At 40.5% G+C, this 23,702-nt stretch overlaps 1 protein-coding gene across 1 annotated transcript; it reads left to right on the top strand.

Annotated features, from left to right (window-relative positions):
* The first annotated feature begins 18,854 nt into the window (after positions 1-18,854).
* Positions 18,855-21,461, top strand: LOC128436363 (homeodomain-interacting protein kinase 3-like). Its single transcript, XM_053418132.1, has 6 exons — positions 18,855-19,241; positions 19,394-19,575; positions 19,742-19,865; positions 20,439-20,620; positions 20,735-20,902; positions 21,131-21,461. The coding sequence occupies exons 1-6, from the start codon at positions 18,855-18,857 to the stop codon at positions 21,459-21,461; spliced, it is 1,374 nt and encodes a 457-aa protein (XP_053274107.1).
* The last annotated feature ends 2,241 nt before the right edge of the window (positions 21,462-23,702 follow it).

Raw genomic sequence — 23,702 nt, 5'->3', positions numbered from 1 at the left:
TATCTGGCACCCCCCTTTTTAAGGGACCAAAAGTAATTGGGCAATTGGCTGCCCAGCTGTTCCATGGCCAGGTGTGTGTTATACCAAATATTTCATATTTTACTGAAATATATATTACTTCACAGAACATAGACAATGAGGCCAACACTTCCATGGGGCAAACTGTGATGGGAGTGTACGTCATACAGAAGGTGGGTGCGGAGTCTGAAGATGAGCCAGAGGACATTGGTGTCCTGATTGAGGGTGAGGAGGTCCTCAGTGGTTTGCAGTGGTGTACAAAGTACTTGAAAGCCATACTTGAGTAAAAGTACATATATCTTACCTGAAAGTGACTTCGGTAAAAGTAAAAGTCACCAGTCAGAAAATGACTTGAGTAAAAGTCTTAAAGTAGCTCATATTAAATGTACTTCAGTATCTAAAGTATCTGGTGTTGAAATGTACTTAAGTATCAAAAGTAAAAGTACAAGTATCAAATTAAAAATGTTAAGTAGGCCTACACAGAAACAAAACAACCGAAATTGTTCTATTCAGACTTTATTTCAACTGATTTCAATTATTATTTATAAAATAATATAGAACTCATACATGAACAAGTGAAATTGGAAGTGATGAAGCTTAAAATAAATATTAAATAACATTTTCTCACTTTCTAACAAAGAACTTTAACCACTTTAAACAAAAAATGTCGGGTTGTATTGTTACCGTGCCATGACAACCATGCCATATAACAGGTCTTAAAGCGACCCTTGTAGAACATGAACTGACAATGCATAAAATTACAAAACCCAACTTTTTTTTTTTCCTTTTTGTTTATATTTTCACCATGCAACTACACAACCCAAACCTATACCAAAGTTTACACTTTTGAAATAAAGAGACCTAAAAACTCAATGCAGTGGTTAAACTTTGGTAGAGGTTTGGGTTGTGTAGTTGCATGGTGAAACGCCTATAATGACTTTAATTTGTCATAGTGCTTTATTAAAAGTCAACAAACTTGTGGTTCATCTTTAGCAGAAGTTGATTCTCAAAATTGCGTGAATCCAGCCGAGCTCTTCGAGGGCTGACTAAATAGTCGTTCACAGGCTGCAGAGGCAGGCAGAGGTGTGTTCAGCTTAACAGACAACTTGCAGACAGCAGGGAACGTCTTCAATACATCCATCTGATCTGCTGTAAGGGCCAGGTATCCATCTAGTTGCTTGGAGCTGTCTTGAGTAACGTGAGAGCTCTTCAGCGAAGAGAAGAAGTCTCCCTCATCAGATGAGCTGGATCTGGTGGCTTCTCCTGACAAGGAAGGATCCGCGATCTGCTCCTTGATGTAGTCCATTCCTGAAATACATGGAGGGTCAAAATAGAATTAGTACAGCTGAAATACCATTAACCCTGATTTCATGTACATTCACATATTACTTTCGTTTACAAATTTCAACATTGATCATCTTCATTTGTCTTACCCATTCTGATTGTAGCAATATCTTTTGTCCATGCAGTTCTAAATTTAGGGAGGAGAATAGCAGCGGCAACCATTTCAGGGTCTGTTGACACAGCAGAAATGTTGACACTAAACTAGTAGGGTAGGGTAAACAGTTATTACCAATGATATCGGCCGATGAATATATTACATTGTATATAAATAGAATTGCATCTTTCCTAAGTTAGTGAGGTAGGATATGCAACTATATGTTGCAGCCAGAGAATATAAATGGGAGAATAAATTACCAACTGCACTCAGACAATGGACATACAGAATATACATAGATTCAGCAGAAAGAATATACTCTACAAATAGCTGTAAATGTGGTGAACTATAACAATTATGAGTTACATGCAATCCAAACAACAATTTGTGTATGCACGCCTACACTTGGACCATACCTGGATGCGTGTCTACTTTGTAGACACGCATTTTAAGCATGTTAAGTAAAATGCTCAACTGTATCTGTTCTGTTGGCAAACTATATTTTACCAGCGAGACTTTTGCACTTATTCCTGGCACAATACATAACATGACTCTGGCTGCCATTACTTAATTCACTTACCTGAAAGTGTTTTTTGAGGTTCGACGGAGAGTTTTGAAACGCCATTATTTCCGTCTCCCTCGGTAGACACAAGAGGCACTTCATTCGATAGGATGTATCTTGCATCCCCACGAAGGCAAACATGGTCGCGAGATTAGGCCACGGGTGTGGTGGATTTGGTTCTTCGGCCGTGTCTTCGGCACCAGCGATAGATGAGGTGGATGAGGTAGCCATGGTGGTTTACTCCGGTGTAGTCGGGTTGACGGCTAACGGCTTATCTCCCGTGCCGGCCTCAGGTTATCCTCGCGAGACACCGTCGGTTCTCGCGCAAACACGGACAGTCCGGATAATCCAATCGCGATGAGAGACAATTATAATTATATTCAGATTTTAATTTGTAACGAGTAACGAGGTGTTCAATGAAAATGTAACGGAGTAAAAGTATATATTTTTTCTTTTAAATGTAGTGGAGTAAAAGTAGAAGTCCTGATGAATATAAATACTCAAGGAAAGTATAGATCCTCAAAAAAACTAGTTAAGTACTGTAACGAAGTACTTCTACTCCGTTACTTTACACCACTGGTGGTTTGGGTAACATTGTGATTGCCTGTGCTCTGCTCTTTGGACTGATATACTGTCTGAACCTGAGCTACCCACCAGAGCTCAAATGCACTTTTGAAGTCCTGCAGAAGATTCTCCTAAACCTGGATGGGCAGAGGCTGTCGTCCAAGGCACGGTTCCTGAAGAACAAGCTTCTGCAGTGAATGAGCTTGAAGAAGACTGAAAGAAGCTGTTACGTCCAGTCCTGACTACTAAGGTTAAATTGGTATATTTATCGTTTATTCTTCTGTTCTGTGTTGTTATTGTTTACTCACCTCTCCTCTCGTTTCAGACTCCTCACTCCCTCCCTTGTGTGTGCTCCACCTGGTTGATTATCTGCTCCTCACCGATTGTTTGCACCTGCTCCTCATCACCTGGTGTATTTAGTCTGTGTGTTCCTGTGTCGCTTTGGAAGTTCGTCTTTGTTCCCCCATGTCTCAAGGGTTCCAGCGAATACCATGATTTGTAAGCTTCCAGTGATTCTTGTCTACCCGTGTACCGAACCTGGACTGGATCTTCACCGAACCCTGCTACTGCCTGACACTCATCGGAATTGTATGCTTGTTATTGGACTGCCTTACCTGTGTGCCGAACCTGGACTGGATCTCCTTCGACTTCTGCTACTGTCCGACCCTTATTGGAATTGTGTTGTTACTGGACTGCCACTCCGTGTACCATAATCTTCCAGTAAAAGGGATTCCTTATCATCTCTGTCTACGAGTCGAGCAATTGAATCCAACACATCCCAGTACATTACAGAAGCCTGGTATTTGTATGTACCTTTGTGTGTGGGTGGAGCAGACAGAGATGTTTTTGAACACACATCTACACTGATTTTACTACATGGACAATTGTGGCTTTTCTGAGCAGTTTTACTCGCTGACGAACACACAATCAACGCCTTCTCTTAAATGTTCAATAGAATAAATACACCAGTAATGTTTAGACTCCTTTAAAATTGAGTATTTGTATTCACAAAGATTTTTTGTAAAGATTATTTATTTTACTGTAGTTTTAACACAACCAATTTATTTAAACACGTGTTGTAATAATTCAGTGTTTAAAATGGTGTTAAAATGCAAATTGTTGTTGTCATGCACACAATTGTATTATGGGCAAAAAATATTTGGTGATTTTCAATGTCTATTTTATTGCATTTTATAAATGGGTTAAAAAAGTTGAATTGTTGCACTTAAAGTTTTAAAACTTGAGAACAGGATCATGGCAGTTTGAAAAGACAAACATTTAATAAAATGTCAAATGGTTTTGCATGATGTCCTTTTTTATGTATGTTAGTGAATATGTGGTAATTTAATTAAAATGAATGCTTACAATAGCAATGAAAACAATACTAATTAAAACAACAAGAGTGACATTAGTATAGCAGACAAAACCGACATGTGTTCATTCATTCAACAAAACTGAATTGTGTTGAACTATAGTGTTTGACCAATGTAAACTAAACTTAAATTAATTAGACTAGAGTAAGTAGCTACAAAGATTTTAATTCAATTAAAGCACATTAGTTGAATGAACATATTCAAATGACATTCCACCCACACATCTATGTGGTTTTCAAGTAACACAATCAAGATATACTGATATAACTTGAATTGTTTAGATGGAATATAAGTGGCAATATAAAATGGCGTTCATCCAATGATTTTTTTTTTTGAGTTTGGGTAAATCATGATGGTTGACAAAGATTCAAATTAAAGAATCATGATGAAAAGAAAAGAAAGAAAATTCACATAAAATAAAGGAAATCACTACAAAGGCATGGAGTTTATACAATGTGACAGATTTGATTAGACATTAAAGGAGTCTCATGATCTGTCTATGATATAAGCATTACTTTTAGTACTTATAGAGTTTCAAGATTACAAGTAGTGAGCTTGATGGTGTGTTAACTCTTATGCTACTTACCTGGCTGATAGGAACTGGATCAGGATTTGTGAGAGAATACTTGGCTCCATCTAACTTCCTTCTTTTCTATTCTCCTGACAAGTGTGAAACATCAACAAAATAACTACTCTGTCACCATGTCTCAGAACAGTGAGTTTAATATCAGTGAAGGAGACCTGATCCCCTCCCCCACTACATATTACCTTGCACAGAAGTACCTTGGAAATGGCTCCTATGGTATGGTCATTCAATGCAGGAATGTGACCACCGGTGAAACGGTGGCTTTAAAAATCATCCAAAGCCTTGAAAACATTGACTGTGCACAAGAAGAGGAGGTCATCCTTCAAAACATGAAGAAGCTCCATTCAGACAGGTTCAACATCGTCAACTTGCACGAGTCATTCTTCTACAAGGAACATTACTGTCTTGTGTTTGAGCTCCTGGATATGGATCTGCAGAAATTCAGACAGATCAGCCCGGGTCAACACCTTCAGCTGAAGCAGATCCGCCCCATTCTGCAGCAGGTTTGTTTTTTAAACTCAAGCTCTTACACTTACTGCTTTGCTTACTGCGTGAAGGGTAAACTTGGTCTCTAAAAAGTCACTGTTACAGTCGTTGTTGATAAAATGAACTCTGAAGCTCATGATTATTATTATTATGCTTTTCATGATTTCAGCTAGCTACAGCCTTGGACTTTATGAACAGCGCAGGGATCATTCATGCAGATTTGAAGCCAGATAACATCATGCTGGTGGATCATGTCAGGCAGCCACTCAAAGTTAAGGTCATTGACTTTGGCATATCCTGCGATGATCCTGAGGAAATGATCGGTGAAACCCTCCAGACCTTGTGGTACAGGTAAGTAACTGACAGCACATCTGTATACCTGGGACAGCTGTGTTTACTGTAAATAATTGGACAAGTCCTCACTGCTGGCATGTCAGGTTTATATCTCAGAAACTGACTAACAAGGAGTTTAGCAAATTTTAAACCTCAGTAATATGTTTGTGTTTCTTATCCTAAGGTCTCCTGAGATTCTGTGTGAAGATCGTTTCAGCGGGAACATCGACGTATGGTCTCTCGGCTGCATTGCTGCTGAGCTCTCAATGGGCACACCGCTGTTCCCTGCCAAGGATGAGAAGGATTTGGTCAGTATCTGCACTTAAAACACAACAAACACATACAGTTCTGCCGTGATGTTTGTGTAATTTCAAATCCATTCACTGATTTTTACTATTCTACTAATGAGACAAACCAGAGGCCCTTCATCCATTTGTCTCAGTAATAGAAGTGAACCTGATGTACATGATCAACAATGTAAACTTGAAGTTAAATAACTCTGACAATCTTGTGTTTCTTCAACAGATGGGGCAAATTGCATTTGCAATTAAAGATCCACAGCATGAAGGACACCTCCTCCCACATGCGTTCTGGCCAAGATATTGGATGGAAGGCAGATTTATGGTATCAAACTAGTTTACAACCCTTTAGCTGGCTCCACTAGCTCACTAATTAAGGTGTCTTTCCTTCAGTCTGTGTTTCTTTCCCCTGTGCCATCCACTGCCTTTTGAGCAATCTATCTCAATCAAACAATTCATTTTAGTCAATAGGTTAAACTCTAGTTTGAGATCACTAGCCTGGATGAATTTATACCAGCACAACGTCTTCATAATCCAAACACGAGGACATCTAACATGTTGGTTTTCCTCATCTTGTTGAAGGGGAATCATCCTGTCTGGACAGAAGACGACCAAGCGGAATATTGTGACCTGCAGGGCTTTATGGACCTAATGAAACAGATGCTGATGATGAGTCAGTATGATAGAATTACCCCCAACAGAATTCTCCAGCATCCGTTCATCACGATGAGCCACCTTCAAGGTTCATTCAAAAACAGCCTCTAGTAAGTCTATGCTTAGATGGTCTGTGTAAGTCTGTGCTGTTGGACATGGCTGCAAAATATAGGAGATATAAGGTGATTAAGGTGTTTGGCTCAGCAGTTTCATTTGTCTTCCAGTCTGAAGTCATGTGAGGATCTGATGGACATCTGCCAGGATCAGAGCTCTGAGGATGAAGGACCTGGAGAGCAGGTGATCCTGCAAATGTCCCTGAACAGGGAATCCTCCAGCAGCACTGCCAGACCAGCCAAGGAGGCCAGCAAAGTGAATGTGAAGTCTGGCAACAGGTGAGTGTTTGAAATATCTTTCTGTTGGATCATTTTATATTGTAGAAGAATAGTTCAACATTTTGGTAAATATTCTGTATTTTTGCTCAGAGTTCAATGGGAAGAATGATACAACTCTCATTAACTATGGATCTGGAGCCAAGTGCATTTTAGAATGTGAATTTTTAGAAATGTCCAATAACTGACTTAAGATCAAGAGTTAAAATTATTTTCTTATCCACATCTCAGACCAGAAGTCTCCAAGGTCAGAAGGTGTGAACAACTGGCAGCCGCTCGAAAAGGCACGAGTGGGAAAACAGGCCCAAACCAGTCCAAGAGGATGAGAGAGGCATGATCCCTCATCCATTTTCAACCCCTCAAGAAAGAAGAGACACATGGGCCCTGCTGGAATGAGAGACTCCAAAGCCAAAGTCAGAAGGAGTGAACGACTGGCAGCCATTCGAAAAGTCGCAAGTGGGCAAACAGGCCCAATCCGGCTCAAGAGGATGAGAGAGGAAGATGATAGTGTTGGTCAAAACCGGTTCGTGGCGAGAAGGAGGATCGAACTTGCCCTTTAAAAATCGACTAAAGACTAGAATGAGGAGACCGAACTGGACTTTCAAGATCTTAATTTGTGTTTTGTTTGCTCTTTTTTAATTGATTTGTTCTTTTTGAAATGTTCCCTTGTTGTGACGACCCTCTCATGCTACCTGCCTGTGTGTCTTGCTCTGTGCTGGTGAGTGGAGCTTCAGCCACTTACAGTTGCAATCAGAAATATTCAACCCCCTCACCGCAATAGACATTATAGTAATGTGGATGACAGATAATGACAATAAATGACAAAAAAAACTCATCAAACAACAAAAGATGTTTATTGATGCGTATTTTAGTTATTTTGACAACAGAAGTTGGGTTAACTTTGAAGTTCAAATAAAAAATGTAACTCTTTCAACACATGTGCTTGTTCAGTATCATTCAACCCCCCAGCTTCAGTACTTTGTGGCGTATCCTCTAGCTTTTATAACTTCAAAAAAATGTTTTCGGTGAGTGCGGACAACCTTCCTACACCTCTCGATTGGAATCTTTGCCCATTTTTCAAGTGCAAAAGCCTCTAGATCAGTGATGTTTGATGGCTTCCATGCTGCAACTGCCTTCTTTAAATCCCACCAAAGATTTTCAATCAAATTTCAATCTGGTGACTGTGAATGCCACTCCAGGACGTTCCAGGATCTTTTTCTCAACCAAGCTTTGGTGGACTTGGAGGTTTTGCTTTGGATCATTATCTTGCTGGAAAGTCCAATGATCACCAAGGTTTAATTTGTCAACAGAAGGCATCACATTCCTCTTTCAAATGGCCTGGTATTTCTGTGAATCCATGATGCCAGGTACAAGATCAAGATTGCCAGTTCCTGCCGCAGAAAAACAGCCAAACATCATCAATGACCCACCATCAGGCTTGACCTTGGGGATGGTATTCTAATGGTCATAAGCCTGGCCCTTCGCATGCCGGACATACCGCTGGTCTATATGTCCAAATAGTTCCAGATTGGTTTCAAAGCCCATAGAACCGTCACCCAAAACTCAGTCGTCTTATCCAAATTCCTCCTGGCATATTCTAGTCGACTTTTGATGTTCATGTGGTCAAGAGCTGAGTGCGTCTTGGAGTCCGGCCATGAAGTCCTTGTTTATTCAGTGCACGGTTATAGTTGCCACTGAAGCACTTGTACCAGCCGTCATCAGGTCGTCCTTTAGGTGTCTTGCAGTCACACGAGGGTTTCTCTTAGTTGTTCTGACTAAGTTGCTGAGGGCCATTGATGAAATATTGGGCTTTCTTCCACGGCCAGGCAGGTTTGAAGCTGCTCTATACGTTTTAAATGTCCTTATAATGCTCCCAATGATGTGTATTGGAATATCCATTTTTGGGAAAGTTTCTTTTAATCAAGGCCCTTCAGGTTTAATGAAATGATCTTCTCTCTCAGCTTTTGTGGAAGCTCCTTTGTCTTTCCCATGGTTGCAACTCACCTTGAATACCTTCAAGGGTGGGGTTTATATATGCATCACAGCTGACGCAAATGAAGGATCCTTATAGAGTTGCCAAAGGCTTAATTATGTTTCAACTCCACTTTAGGCCATTAAAACTGTCAGACAGCTTTAAAAACAACAATATTATACAAGGGTTGAATAATTGTGACATGGCTATCCTAACAAAATATACTGTTACACACAAATACTACATCATGCATTTTCTGTGTTGATTTTTTGCATCACTCAACTCATAAAGAAGTCATCCGAAGCAGAATCTTGCTCTTTGAAGAAACTGTAATTGATCAATCAATCAATCAATCAAATTTTATTTGTATAGCCCATATTCACAAATTACAATTCATCTCATAGGGCTTTAACAGGGTGTGGCATCCTCTGTCCTTAACCCTCAGCAAGAGTAAGGAAAAACTACTAAAAACCCTTTTAACAGGGTAAAAATATGTAGAAACCTCAGAGAGAGCCACATGTGAGGGATCCCTCTCCCAGGACGGACAGAAGTGCAATAGATGCCACGTGCAGGAAAACATCATCAATAATCAAAGTCTCTAGCAGCATTTGATGAGGGTAGACATCCCGAAGGACAACCCCAACATGACATGCCGAGCAGTCCCGCTGCAAGCACAGTCCATGGTCAGCAACCATCCAGACCACGATCCACCATCCAGACCAGACGCCACTCCAGTCCTCAGTCACCGTCCACCGCCGCCCACCAGGACCCATCACAAGCCACCACCGCGGTCCTGGTCCACCGCCCGTGCCCAATGCCAACGCGACACAGGGTCCGCCACCAGCACCACGATCAGCCCAGAATCCGCCACAATGGATCCACCACCGCGACCCCCGGTGTACGATCCACAAACCGCAATCCATGGTGCGGCCACAGAGGCCCTGGATCTGCGGGTGATAAAGCAAAGGGATTCCGGGGAAGGGGGATAGGGATGGAGAAGAGGAAGGAGAAGCTGGAAAGAGAAGCTCCGTGTGTCATGTGTCATAAAATAGAACAAGTAACGTTCTTGCGCACTAATTAGCTCTAACTATAAGCTTTATCAAAAAGGAAGGTTTTGAGTCTACTCTTAAATGAAAAGATGGTATCTGCCTCCCGAACTGAAAGTGGTAGATTATTCCACAGCCGAGGGGCTTGATGGCTAAAAGCTCTGGCTCCTACTCTTTTTTTAGAGAATTTAGGGACGACAAGTAGGCTTGAATTCTGGGAGCGGAGTGCTCTAGCAGGTTTATAAGGTACTAACAGCTCTTTAAGGTAAAAAGGCGCCATATTATTAAGGGCCTTGAAGGTGAGGAGGAGAATTTTAAATTCTATTCTAGATTTAACTGGAAGCCAGTGTAGCGACGCTAATACTGGAGAAATGTGCTCTCTTCTCTTTGTTCTCGTCAGGACACGTGCTGCGGCATTTTGGACAAGCTGTAGAGTCTTTAACGACTTACTGCTGGAGCCTGATAATAATGAATTACAATAGTCCAGTCTCGATGTAACAAAGGCGTGGACTAGTTTTTCTGCATCTTTTTGGGAAAGGACATGTCTAATTTTGGAAATATTACGTAAGTGGAAAAAAGCGGTCCTAGAAATTTGTTTTAAGTGAGAATTAAAGGATAAATCAGGATCAAAGATCACTCCCAAGTTCCTGACGGTTTCATTGGAAGCAAGGGCAATGTCGTCTAGCGCAGCTATATCATTAGATAATGCATCTCTAAGGTGTTTGGGGCCAAGTATTATAACCTCTGTTTTGTCTGAGTTTAATAAGAGAAAATTGCGGGTCATCCAGGTTTTTATGTCCTTGAGACATGTTCGAAGTTTAGTTAATTGATTACTTTGTTCAGGTTTTATTGACAAATATAACTGGGTGTCATCCGCATAGCAGTGGAAATTTACCGAGTGTGTCCTGATAATGTTTCCTAGTGGAAGCATATATAATGAGAATAAAATTGGGCCGAGCACAGAGCCCTGTGGAACACCATGGTTAACTTTGGTGCGCACAGATGACTCATCATTAATTTGCACAAATTGGGAGCGATCAGAAAAATACGATTTAAACCAGTTAAGGGCGGTTCCATTAATGTTAATTAACTGTTTGAGTCTTTGTAATAAAATTTGATGGTCAATTGTGTCGAAAGCTGCACTGAGATCTAACAGAACGAGGACAGACACAAGTCCCTGATCTGAGGCTATTAAAAGGTCATTAGTGACTTTTGCCAAGGCTGTCTCTGTACTGTGATTGGCTCTAAACCCCGATTGAAAGTCTTCATATATATTATTTTCCCGGAGAAACTCACACAGCTGATTGGCAACAACTTTTTCTAAGATTTTAGAGACGAAGGGGAGATTAGATATTGGTCTGTAATTGGCTAAAACCTCTGGGTCTAGGGTGGGTTTTTTGAGTAGGGGTTTGATGACAGCTATTTTAAAAGACTGTGGTACATAACCTGATGATAATGACAGATTGATGATGTTAAGTAACGAACTATCAATTAGGGGCAGAATTTCTTTAAGTAATTTGGTAGGAATGGGATCTAAGATACAGGTTGTTGGTTTAGAACCTGAGATTAATTTGGTAAACTGATCACGGGTGATCAGAGAGAAGCTGTCTAAGTAATGGGTAGGATTCTCAGCCGTTTCTGAGATCTCTGTTGTTGGGAGGGTATTAGTGCCAATTGAGGGCAGGAGATGGTTGATTTTATTTCTAATAGTTTGAATTTTATCATTAAAAAAGGTCATAAAGATATTGCTATTTAGGGATCGAGGAATACTGGGTTCGGTGGAGGTGTGACTCTCTGTCAGCCTGGCTACAGTGCTGAAGAGAAACCTGGGGTTGTTTTTATTCTCTTCTATTAGTTTTGAATAGTAGGCGGCTCTTGCTTTGTGGAGAGCCTTTTTATATTCTTTAACACTATTCTTCCAGTCTATTAGATTTTCAACATGGTTGCTGGAGCGCCACTTCCTTTCTAGTTTTCTTGATAATTGTTTTAACTCATTTGTCTGGGAATTATACCACGGAGCTAATTTACTATGTTTGACATTTTTCTTTTTTAGAGGCGCTATTGAGTCTAATGTTAATCGTAATGAGTCTGCAGAGCTATCGACGAGGTGGTCGATCTCAATGGAGCTCAGGGTTTTAAAGAATTTGTTGTTTATATCTACTGCTAATACGGGTTTAAATGTAATTGGGATTATTTCCTTAAATTTAGCTACAGCACTATCAGGTAGACATCTAGAAAATGAATTTTTTATTAGTGGCATATATTCAGTTATTGAAAAATCAAAGGTTATTAAATTATGGTCTGATAGAACTGGATTGCGCGGAAGTACTGTTAAATTTTCAATTCCGACACCGTACGATAATACAAGGTCAAGTGTGTGGTTACCACAATGAGTAGGTTTGTGCACACACTGACTGAAACCAATAGAGTCTAGTATTGAAATAAATGCTACGCTAAGGCAATCTTTATTATTATCAACATGAATATTAAAGTCACCAACAATAATAATTTTATCGGTCTTTAGGACTAAGTTTGATAAAAACTCAGGGAATTCCTTTAAAAATTCAGTATAAGCCCTGGGAGCACGGTAAACTACGGCAAATATGATTGGCTGTTGGTGGTTCCTGGATTGGCGTGGAAGACTAAGAACCAGACATTCAAATGATTTGTAGCTGAGTTTAGGTTTAGGATTAATTGATAGACTGGAGTTAAAAATAGCAGCAACTCCACCTCCTCGCCCAATTTCTCTAGGAACCTGTGAATTGATATGACTGGGGGGAGTAGATTCATTTAGACTGACATATTCATCAGGATGTAGCCACGTCTCAGTGAGGGACAGTAAATCTATGTTGTAATCGGAGACTATTTCATTAACTAAAAGAGCTTTTTTTTCCAGTGATCTAATGTTTAAAAGACCACATTTAAAAGTCTGGGTTTCCTGTATTGTTTCAGAGGTTGTTTTTATTTGTATTAAATTTTTGTGTGGAGTTCTCGCTCTGTTATTGTTTAATTTCAATAATTTAATCGGACGGTGAACAGACACAATCTCTATGGGGTTTTGTGATTGATCCAGAGGGAGCGCAGAGAAGTGTTTAGCACTGCAGCTCTGCTTCCTGGTCCCAACTATGGGTTGTCATGTAATAGACTGAGTAATATTCCTAGATAAGAGAGCTGCTCCATCCCAAGTGGGATGAACGCCGTCTCTCCTAACAAGACCAGGTTTTGTCGAAAAAGTTAGCCAATTATCTATAAAGCCCACGCCGTTTACAGGACACCACTTCGACAGCCAGCGGTTAAAAGACAACATGCGGCTAAACATGTCATCACCTGTTGTATTAGGGAGCGGGCCAGAGAAAACTACTTTGTCCGACATCGTTTTAGCAAAAGCACACACGGACTCAACATTAACTTTAGTGATCTCCGACATGCGAAGCCGGGAGTCGTTGCTGCCGACGTGAATTACGATTTTATTGTATTTACCTTTTTTAGTTTTAGCCATTAACTTAAGTTTAGATTCGATGTCGCCGGCTCTGGCCCCTGGGATACAATTAACTATAGTCGCTGGTGTCGCTAACCTGACGTTTCTCAGAACCGAGTCGCCAATAATCAGAGTCTGTTTATCAGCGGGTGCCTCGCTGAGTGGAGCGAATCTATTTGAGACGTGAGCTGGTGGCTCTTTAATCGTGGGCTTTTTAAGTCTAGCACTATGCCCCCTCCGGGTTGTCACCCAGCTGCCCTGCGCTCCCGGCTGCACGGGACTAGTCTGGGGACTGCTAGTTAAGGCTAAGCCACGTGATAAGCTAGGTGGCTCCGCGGCTAGCGGGAGCCGGCTAACTACAGCTAACGGAGTTTCTAAGCTGCTGAGCCGAGCTTCTAAGTCGCTAAGCCGAGCCTCCATCGCTATCAACACACTACATTTATTACATGTACCACTACTGTTAAGGGAGGCAGAGGAGTAAGTAAACATAAGACACTCGGAGCAAGAGAGAGCAGTGGAGCAACAGGGAGAGAGAGAAGACATCGCTGCTATAGAGCTGCGAGGGTGAGCTCAAACAGAACACAGAATCACTAAGCACGATAGAGTAAGGGTTGGTATGTGCGAGTGTTTAACTACAGACCGGTGATTTTAGCTGTAGTGCTACAGAGAAACAGTTGTGTTTTAGCAGCGGAGCTAATTCGCAGAGCGACCACCACCAGTGGCAAGAAAACAGGAAATGACGCAGCACGCTTACCGTAATGACGTCAGGGTGACCTGGTAAGTCAAGGATTGATAAATCCTTAAAATCTTTGAAGGGTTGAATATTTCTGATTGCAACTGTAGGTCCATAAATATTTGGACATTGACACAATTTTCGTCATTTTGGCTCTAAACACCACTTGTGTGCTTTAAGTGAAGACTTGCAGTTTTAATTTTAGGGTATGTACATCCAAATCAGGTGAACAGTGTCGGAATTACAACACATTTTATATCTGGCACCCCCCTTTTTAAGGGACCAAAAGTAATTGGGCAATTGGCTGCCCAGCTGTTCCATGGCCAGGTGTGTGTTATACCAAATATTTCATATTTTACTGAAATATATATTACTTCACAGAACATAGACAATGAGGCCAACACTTCCATGGGGCAAACTGTGATGGGAGTGTACGTCATACAGAAGGTGGGTGCGGAGTCTGAAGATGAGCCAGAGGACATTGGTGTCCTGATTGAGGGTGAGGAGGTCCTCAGTGGTTTGCAGTGGTGTACAAAGTACTTGAAAGCCATACTTGAGTAAAAGTACATATATCTTACCTGAAAGTGACTTCGGTAAAAGTAAAAGTCACCAGTCAGAAAATGACTTGAGTAAAAGTCTTAAAGTAGCTCATATTAAATGTACTTCAGTATCTAAAGTATCTGGTGTTGAAATGTACTTAAGTATCAAAAGTAAAAGTACAAGTATCAAATTAAAAATGTTAAGTAGGCCTACACAGAAACAAAACAACCGAAATTGTTCTATTCAGACTTTATTTCAACTGATTTCAATTATTATTTATAAAATAATATAGAACTCATACATGAACAAGTGAAATTGGAAGTGATGAAGCTTAAAATAAATATTAAATAACATTTTCTCACTTTCTAACAAAGAACTTTAACCACTTTAAACAAAAAATGTCGGGTTGTATTGTTACCGTGCCATGACAACCATGCCATATAACAGGTCTTAAAGCGACCCTTGTAGAACATGAACTGACAATGCATAAAATTACAAAACCCAACTTTTTTTTTTTCCTTTTTGTTTATATTTTCACCATGCAACTACACAACCCAAACCTATACCAAAGTTTACACTTTTGAAATAAAGAGACCTAAAAACTCAATGCAGTGGTTAAACTTTGGTAGAGGTTTGGGTTGTGTAGTTGCATGGTGAAACGCCTATAATGACTTTAATTTGTCATAGTGCTTTATTAAAAGTCAACAAACTTGTGGTTCATCTTTAGCAGAAGTTGATTCTCAAAATTGCGTGAATCCAGCCGAGCTCTTCGAGGGCTGACTAAATAGTCGTTCACAGGCTGCAGAGGCAGGCAGAGGTGTGTTCAGCTTAACAGACAACTTGCAGACAGCAGGGAACGTCTTCAATACATCCATCTGATCTGCTGTAAGGGCCAGGTATCCATCTAGTTGCTTGGAGCTGTCTTGAGTAACGTGAGAGCTCTTCAGCGAAGAGAAGAAGTCTCCCTCATCAGATGAGCTGGATCTGGTGGCTTCTCCTGACAAGGAAGGATCCGCGATCTGCTCCTTGATGTAGTCCATTCCTGAAATACATGGAGGGTCAAAATAGAATTAGTACAGCTGAAATACCATTAACCCTGATTTCATGTACATTCACATATTACTTTCGTTTACAAATTTCAACATTGATCATCTTCATTTGTCTTACCCATTCTGATTGTAGCAATATCTTTTGTCCATGCAGTTCTAAATTTAGGGAGGAGAATAGCAGCGGCAACCATTTCAGGGTCTGTTGACACAGCAGAAATGTTGACACTAAACTAGTAGGGTAGGGTAAACAGTTATTACCAATGATATCGGCCGATGAATATATTACATTGTATATAAATAGAATTGCATCTTTCCTAAGTTAGTGAGGTAGGATATGCAACTATATGTTGCAGCCAGAGAATATAAATGGGAGAATAAATTACCAACTGCACTCAGACAATGGACATACAGAATATACATAGATTCAGCAGAAAGAATATACTCTACAAATAGCTGTAAATGTGGTGAACTATAACAATTATGAGTTACATGCAATCCAAACAACAATTTGTGTATGCACGCCTACACTTGGACCATACCTGGATGCGTGTCTACTTTGTAGACACGCATTTTAAGCATGTTAAGTAAAATGCTCAACTGTATCTGTTCTGTTGGCAAACTATATTTTACCAGCGAGACTTTTGCACTTATTCCTGGCACAATACATAACATGACTCTGGCTGCCATTACTTAATTCACTTACCTGAAAGTGTTTTTTGAGGTTCGACGGAGAGTTTTGAAACGCCATTATTTCCGTCTCCCTCGGTAGACACAAGAGGCACTTCATTCGATAGGATGTATCTTGCATCCCCACGAAGGCAAACATGGTCGCGAGATACGGCCACGGGTGTGGTGGATTTGGTTCTTCGGCCGTGTCTTCGGCACCAGCGATAGATGAGGTGGATGAGGTAGCCATGGTGGTTTACTCCGGTGTAGTCGGGTTGACGGCTAACGGCTTATCTCCCGTGCCGGCCTCAGGTTATCCTCGCGAGACACCGTCGGTTCTCGCGCAAACACGGACAGTCCGGATAATCCAATCGCGATGAGAGACAATTATAATTATATTCAGATTTTAATTTGTAACGAGTAACGAGGTGTTCAATGAAAATGTAACGGAGTAAAAGTATATATTTTTTCTTTTAAATGTAGTGGAGTAAAAGTAGAAGTCCTGATGAATATAAATACTCAAGGAAAGTATAGATCCTCAAAAAAACTAGTTAAGTACTGTAACGAAGTACTTCTACTCCGTTACTTTACACCACTGGTGGTTTGGGTAACATTGTGATTGCCTGTGCTCTGCTCTTTGGACTGATATACTGTCTGAACCTGAGCTACCCACCAGAGCTCAAATGCACTTTTGAAGTCCTGCAGAAGATTCTCCTAAACCTGGATGGGCAGAGGCTGTCGTCCAAGGCACGGTTCCTGAAGAACAAGCTTCTGCAGTGAATGAGCTTGAAGAAGACTGAAAGAAGCTGTTACGTCCAGTCCTGACTACTAAGGTTAAGTTGGTATATTTATCGTTTATTCTTCTGTTCTGTGTTGTTATTGTTTACTCACCTCTCCTCTCGTTTCAGACTCCTCACTCCCTCCCTTGTGTGTGCTCCACCTGGTTGATTATCTGCTCCTCACCGATTGTTTGCACCTGCTCCTCATCACCTGGTGTATTTAGTCTGTGTGTTCCTGTGTCGCTTTGGAAGTTCGTCTTTGTTCCCCCATGTCTCAAGGGTTCCAGCGAATACCATGATTTGTAAGCTTCCAGTGATTCTTGTCTACCCGTGTACCGAACCTGGACTGGATCTTCACCGAACCCTGCTACTGCCTGACACTCATCGGAATTGTATGCTTGTTATTGGACTGCCTTACCTGTGTGCCGAACCTGGACTGGATCTCCTTCGACTTCTGCTACTGTCCGACCCTTATTGGAATTGTGTTGTTACTGGACTGCCACTCCGTGTACCATAATCTTCCAGTAAAAGGGATTCCTTATCATCTCTGTCTACGAGTCGAGCAATTGAATCCAACACATCCCAGTACATTACAGAAGCCTGGTATTTGTATGTACCTTTGTGTGTGGGTGGAGCAGACAGAGATGTTTTTGAACACACATCTACACTGATTTTACTACATGGACAATTGTGGCTTTTCTGAGCAGTTTTACTCGCTGACGAACACACAATCACTCTTAAATGTTCAATAGAATAAATACACCAGTAATGTTTAGACTCCTTTAAAATTGAGTATTTGTATTCACAAAGATTTTTTGTAAAGATTATTTATTTTACTGTAGTTTTAACACAACCAATTTATTTAAAAAAAATGTTGGCAGTGCACAACACGTGTTGTAATAATTCAGTGTTTAAAATGGTGTTAAAATGCAAATTGTTGTTGTCATGCACACAATTGTATTATGGGCAAAAAATATTTGGTGATTTTCAATGTCTATTTTATTGCATTTTATAAATGGGTTAAAAAAGTTGAATTGTTGCACTTAAAGTTTTAAAACTTGAGAACAGGATCATGGCAGTTTGAAAAGACAAACATTTAATAAAATGTCAAATGGTTTTGCATGATGTCCTTTTTTATGTATGTTAGTGAATATGTGGTAATTTAATTAAAATGAATGCTTACAATAGCAATGAAAACAATACTAATTAAAACAACAAGAGTGACATTAGTATAGCAGACAAAACCGACATGTGTTCATTCAACAAAACTGAATTGTGTTGAACTATAGTGTTTGACCAATGTAAACTAAACTTAAATTAATTAGACTAGAGTAAGTAGCTACAAAGATTTTAATTCAATTAAAGCACATTAGTTGAATGAACATATTCAAATGACATTCCACCCACACATCTATGTGGTTTTCAAGTAACACAATCAAGATATACTGATATAACTTGAATTGTTTAGATGGAATATAAGTGGCAATATAAAATGGCGTTCATCCAATGATTTTTTTTTTTGAGTTTGGGTAAATCATGATGGTTGACAAAGATTCAAATTAAAGAATCATGATGAAAAGAAAAGAAAGAAAATTCACATAAAATAAAGGAAATCACTACAAAGGCATGGAGTTTATACAATGTGACAGATTTGATTAGACATTAAAGGAGTCTCATGATCTGTCTATGATATAAGCATTACTTTTAGTACTTATAGAGTTTCAAGATTACAAGTAGTGAGCTTGATGGTGTGTTAACTCTTATGCTACTTACCTGGCTGATAGGAACTGGATCAGGATTTGTGAGAGAATATTTGGCTCCATCTAACTTCCTTCTTTTCTATTCTCCTGACAAGTGTGAAACATCAACAAAATAACTACTCTGTCACCATGTCTCAGAACAGTGAGTTTAATATCAGTGAAGGAGACCTGATCCCCTCCCCCACTACATATTACCTTGCACAGAAGTACCTTGGAAATGGCTCCTATGGTATGGTCATTCAATGCAGGAATGTGACCACCGGTGAAACGGTGGCTTTAAAAATCATCCAAAGCCTTGAAAACATTGACTGTGCACAAGAAGAGGAGGTCATCCTTCAAAACATGAAGAAGCTCCATTCAGACAGGTTCAACATCGTCAACTTGCACGAGTCATTCTTCTACAAGGAACATTACTGTCTTGTGTTTGAGCTCCTGGATATGGATCTGCAGAAATTCAGACAGATCAGCCCGGGTCAACACCTTCAGCTGAAGCAGATCCGCCCCATTCTGCAGCAGGTTTGTTTTTTAAACTCAAGCTCTTACACTTACTGCTTTGCTTACTGCGTGAAGGGTAAACTTGGTCTCTAAAAAGTCACTGTTACAGTCGTTGTTGATAAAATGAACTCTGAAGCTCATGATTATTATTATTATGCTTTTCATGATTTCAGCTAGCTACAGCCTTGGACTTTATGAACAGCGCAGGGATCATTCATGCAGATTTGAAGCCAGATAACATCATGCTGGTGGATCATGTCAGGCAGCCACTCAAAGTTAAGGTCATTGACTTTGGCATATCCTGCGATGATCCTGAGGAAATGATCGGTGAAACCCTCCAGACCTTGTGGTACAGGTAAGTAACTGACAGCACATCTGTATACCTGGGACAGCTGTGTTTACTGTAAATAATTGGACAAGTCCTCACTGCTGGCATGTCAGGTTTATATCTCAGAAACTGACTAACAAGGAGTTTAGCAAATTTTAAACCTCAGTAATATGTTTGTGTTTCTTATCCTAAGGTCTCCTGAGATTCTGTGTGAAGATCGTTTCAGCGGGAACATCGACGTATGGTCTCTCGGCTGCATTGCTGCTGAGCTCTCAATGGGCACACCGCTGTTCCCTGCCAAGGATGAGAAGGATTTGGTCAGTATCTGCACTTAAAACACAACAAACACATACAGTTCTGCCGTGATGTTTGTGTAATTTCAAATCCATTCACTGATTTTTACTATTCTACTAATGAGACAAACCAGAGGCCCTTCATCCATTTGTCTCAGTAATAGAAGTGAACCTGATGTACATGATCAACAATGTAAACTTGAAGTTAAATAACTCTGACAATCTTGTGTTTCTTCAACAGATGGGGCAAATTGCATTTGCAATTAAAGATCCACAGCATGAAGGACACCTCCTCCCACATGCGTTCTGGCCAAGATATTGGATGGAAGGCAGATTTATGGTATCAAACTAGTTTACAACCCTTTAGCTGGCTCCACTAGCTCACTAATTAAGGTGTCTTTCCTTCAGTCTGTGTTTCTTTCCCCTGTGCCATCCACTGCCTTTTGAGCAATCTATCTCAATCAAACAATTCATTTTAGTCAATAGGTTAAACTCTAGTTTGAGATCACTAGCCTGGATGAATTTATACCAGCACAACGTCTTCATAATCCAAACACGAGGACATCTAACATGTTGGTTTTCCTCATCTTGTTGAAGGGGAATCATCCTGTCTGGACAGAAGACGACCAAGCGGAATATTGTGACCTGCAGGGCTTTATGGACCTAATGAAACAGATGCTGATGATGAGTCAGTATGATAGAATTACCCCCAACAGAATTCTCCAGCATCCGTTCATCACGATGAGCCACCTTCAAGGTTCATTCAAAAACAGCCTCTAGTAAGTCTATGCTTAGATGGTCTGTGTAAGTCTGTGCTGTTGGACATGGCTGCAAAATATAGGAGATATAAGGTGATTAAGGTGTTTGGCTCAGCAGTTTCATTTGTCTTCCAGTCTGAAGTCATGTGAGGATCTGATGGACATCTGCCAGGATCAGAGCTCTGAGGATGAAGGACCTGGAGAGCAGGTGATCCTGCAAATGTCCCTGAACAGGGAATCCTCCAGCAGCACTGCCAGACCAGCCAAGGAGGCCAGCAAAGTGAATGTGAAGTCTGGCAACAGGTGAGTGTTTGAAATATCTTTCTGTTGGATCATTTTATATTGTAGAAGAATAGTTCAACATTTTGGTAAATATTCTGTATTTTTGCTCAGAGTTCAATGGGAAGAATGATACAACTCTCATTAACTATGGATCTGGAGCCAAGTGCATTTTAGAATGTGAATTTTTAGAAATGTCCAATAACTGACTTAAGATCAAGAGTTAAAATTATTTTCTTATCCACATCTCAGACCAGAAGTCTCCAAGGTCAGAAGGTGTGAACAACTGGCAGCCGCTCGAAAAGGCACGAGTGGGAAAACAGGCCCAAACCAGTCCAAGAGGATGAGAGAGAGGCATGATCCCTCATCCATTTTCAACCCCTCAAGAAAGAAGAGACACATGGGCCCTGCTGGAATGAGAGACTCCAAAGCCAAAGTCAGAAGGAGTGAACGACTGGCAGCCATTCGAAAAGTCGCAAGTGGGCAAACAGGCCCAATCCGGCTCAAGAGGATGAGAGAGGAAGATGATAGTGTTGGTCAAAACCGGTTCGTGGCGAGAAGGAGGATCGAACTTGCCCTTTAAAAATCGACTAAAGACTAGAATGAGGAAACCGAACTGGACTTTCAAGATCTTAATTTGTGTTTTGTTTGCTCTTTTTTAATTGATTTGTTCTTTTTGAAATGTTCCCTTGTTGTGACGACCCTCTCATGCTACCTGCCTGTGTGTCTTGCTCTGTGCTGGTGAGTGGAGCTTCAGCCACTTACAGTTGCAATCAGAAATATTCAACCCCCTCACCGCAATAGACATTATAGTGATGTGGATGACAGATAATGACAATAAATGACAAAAAAAACTCATCAAACAACAAAAGATGTTTATTGATGCGTATTTTAGTTATTTTGACAACAGAAGTTGGGTTAACTTTGAAGTTCAAATAAAAAATGTAACTCTTTCAACACATGTGCTTGTTCAGTATCATTCAACCCCCCAGCTTCAGTACTTTGTGGCGTATCCTCTAGCTTTTATAACTTCAAAAAAATGTTTTCGGTGAGTGCGGACAACCTTCCTACACCTCTCGATTGGAATCTTTGCCCATTTTTCAAGTGCAAAAGCCTCTAGATCAGTGATGTTTGATGGCTTCCATGCTGCAACTGCCTTCTTTAAATCCCACCAAAGATTTTCAATCAAATTTCAATCTTGTGACTGTGAATGCCACTCCAGGACGTTCCAGGATCTTTTTCTCAACCAAGCTTTGGTGGACTTGGAGGTTTTGCTTTGGATCATTATCTTGCTGGAAAGTCCAATGATCACCAAGGTTTAATTTGTCAACAGAAGGCATCACATTCCTCTTTCAAATGGCCTGGTATTTCTGTGAATCCATGATGCCAGGTACAAGATCAAGATTGCCAGTTCCTGCCGCAGAAAAACAGCCAAACATCATCAATGACCCACCATCAGGCTTGACCTTGGGGATGGTATTCTAATGGTCATAAGCCTGGCCCTTCGCATGCCGGACATACCGCTGGTCTATATGTCCAAATCGTTCCAGATTGGTTTCAAAGCCCATAGAACCGTCACCCAAAACTCAGTCGTCTTATCCAAATTCCTCCTGGCATATTCTAGTCGACTTTTGATGTTCATGTGGTCAAGAGCTGAGTGCGTCTTGGAGTCCGGCCATGAAGTCCTTGTTTATTCAGTGCACGGTTATAGTTGCCACTGAAGCACTTGTACCAGCCGTCATCAGGTCGTCCTTTAGGTGTCTTGCAGTCACACGAGGGTTTCTCTTAGTTGTTCTGACTAAGTTGCTGAGGGCCATTGATGAAATATTGGGCTTTCTTCCACGGCCAGGCAGGTTTGAAGCTGCTCTATACGTTTTAAATGTCCTTATAATGCTCCCAATGATGTGTATTGGAATATCCATTTTTGGGAAAGTTTCTATTAATCAAGGCCCTTCAGGTTTAATGAAATGATCTTCTCTCTCAGCTTTTGTGGAAGCTCCTTTGTCTTTCCCATGGTTGCAACTCACCTTGAATACCTTCAAGGGTGGGGTTTATATATGCATCACAGCTGACGCAAATGAAGGATCCTTATAGAGTTGCCAAAGGCTTAATTATGTTTCAACTCCACTTTAGGCCATTAAAACTGTCAGACAGCTTTAAAAACAACAATATTATACAAGGGTTGAATAATTGTGACATGGCTATCCTAACAAAATATACTGTTACACACAAATACTACATCATGCATTTTCTGTGTTGATTTTTTGCATCACTCAACTCATAAAGAAGTCATCCGAAGCAGAATCTTGCTCTTTGAAGAAACTGTAATTGATAAATCCTTAAAATCTTTGAAGGGTTGAATATTTCTGATTGCAACTGTAGGTCCATAAATATTTGGACATTGACACAATTTTCGTCATTTTGGCTCTAAACACCACTTGTGTGCTTTAAGTGAAGACTTGCAGTTTTAATTTTAGGGTATGTACATCCAAATCAGGTGAACAGTGTCGGAATTACAACACATTTTATATCTGGCACCCCCCTTTTTAAGGGACCAAAAGTAATTGGGCAATTGGCTGCCCAGCTGTTCCATGGCCAGGTGTGTGTTATACCAAATATTTCATATTTTACTGAAATATATATTACTTCACAGAACATAGACAATGAGGCCAACACTTCCATGGGGCAAACTGTGATGGGAGTGTACGTCATACAGAAGGTGGGTGCGGAGTCTGAAGATGAGCCAGAGGACATTGGTGTCCTGATTGAGGGTGAGGAGGTCCTCAGTGGTTTGCAGTGGTGTACAAAGTACTTGAAAGCCATA

The sequence above is a fragment of the Pleuronectes platessa genome, chromosome 3, assembly GCF_947347685.1.
Source record: "Pleuronectes platessa chromosome 3, fPlePla1.1, whole genome shotgun sequence".
Lineage (NCBI taxonomy): Eukaryota > Metazoa > Chordata > Actinopteri > Pleuronectiformes > Pleuronectidae > Pleuronectes > Pleuronectes platessa.
This window is presented reverse-complemented; position numbering and strand designations above follow the sequence as displayed.

Bases quoted from the DNA above. Each gene is read 5' to 3' on its own strand.
- LOC128436363 (XM_053418132.1), top strand. From the start codon at position 18,855: ATGTCTCAGAACAGTGAGTTTAATATCAGTGAAGGAGACCTGATCCCC. The intron at 19,866-20,438 runs GTCAGTATCTGC...ATCTTGTTGAAG, and splicing joins CCAAGGATGAGAAGGATTTG to GGGAATCATCCTGTCTGGAC. The intron at 20,621-20,734 runs GTAAGTCTATGC...TTTGTCTTCCAG, and splicing joins TCATTCAAAAACAGCCTCTA to TCTGAAGTCATGTGAGGATC.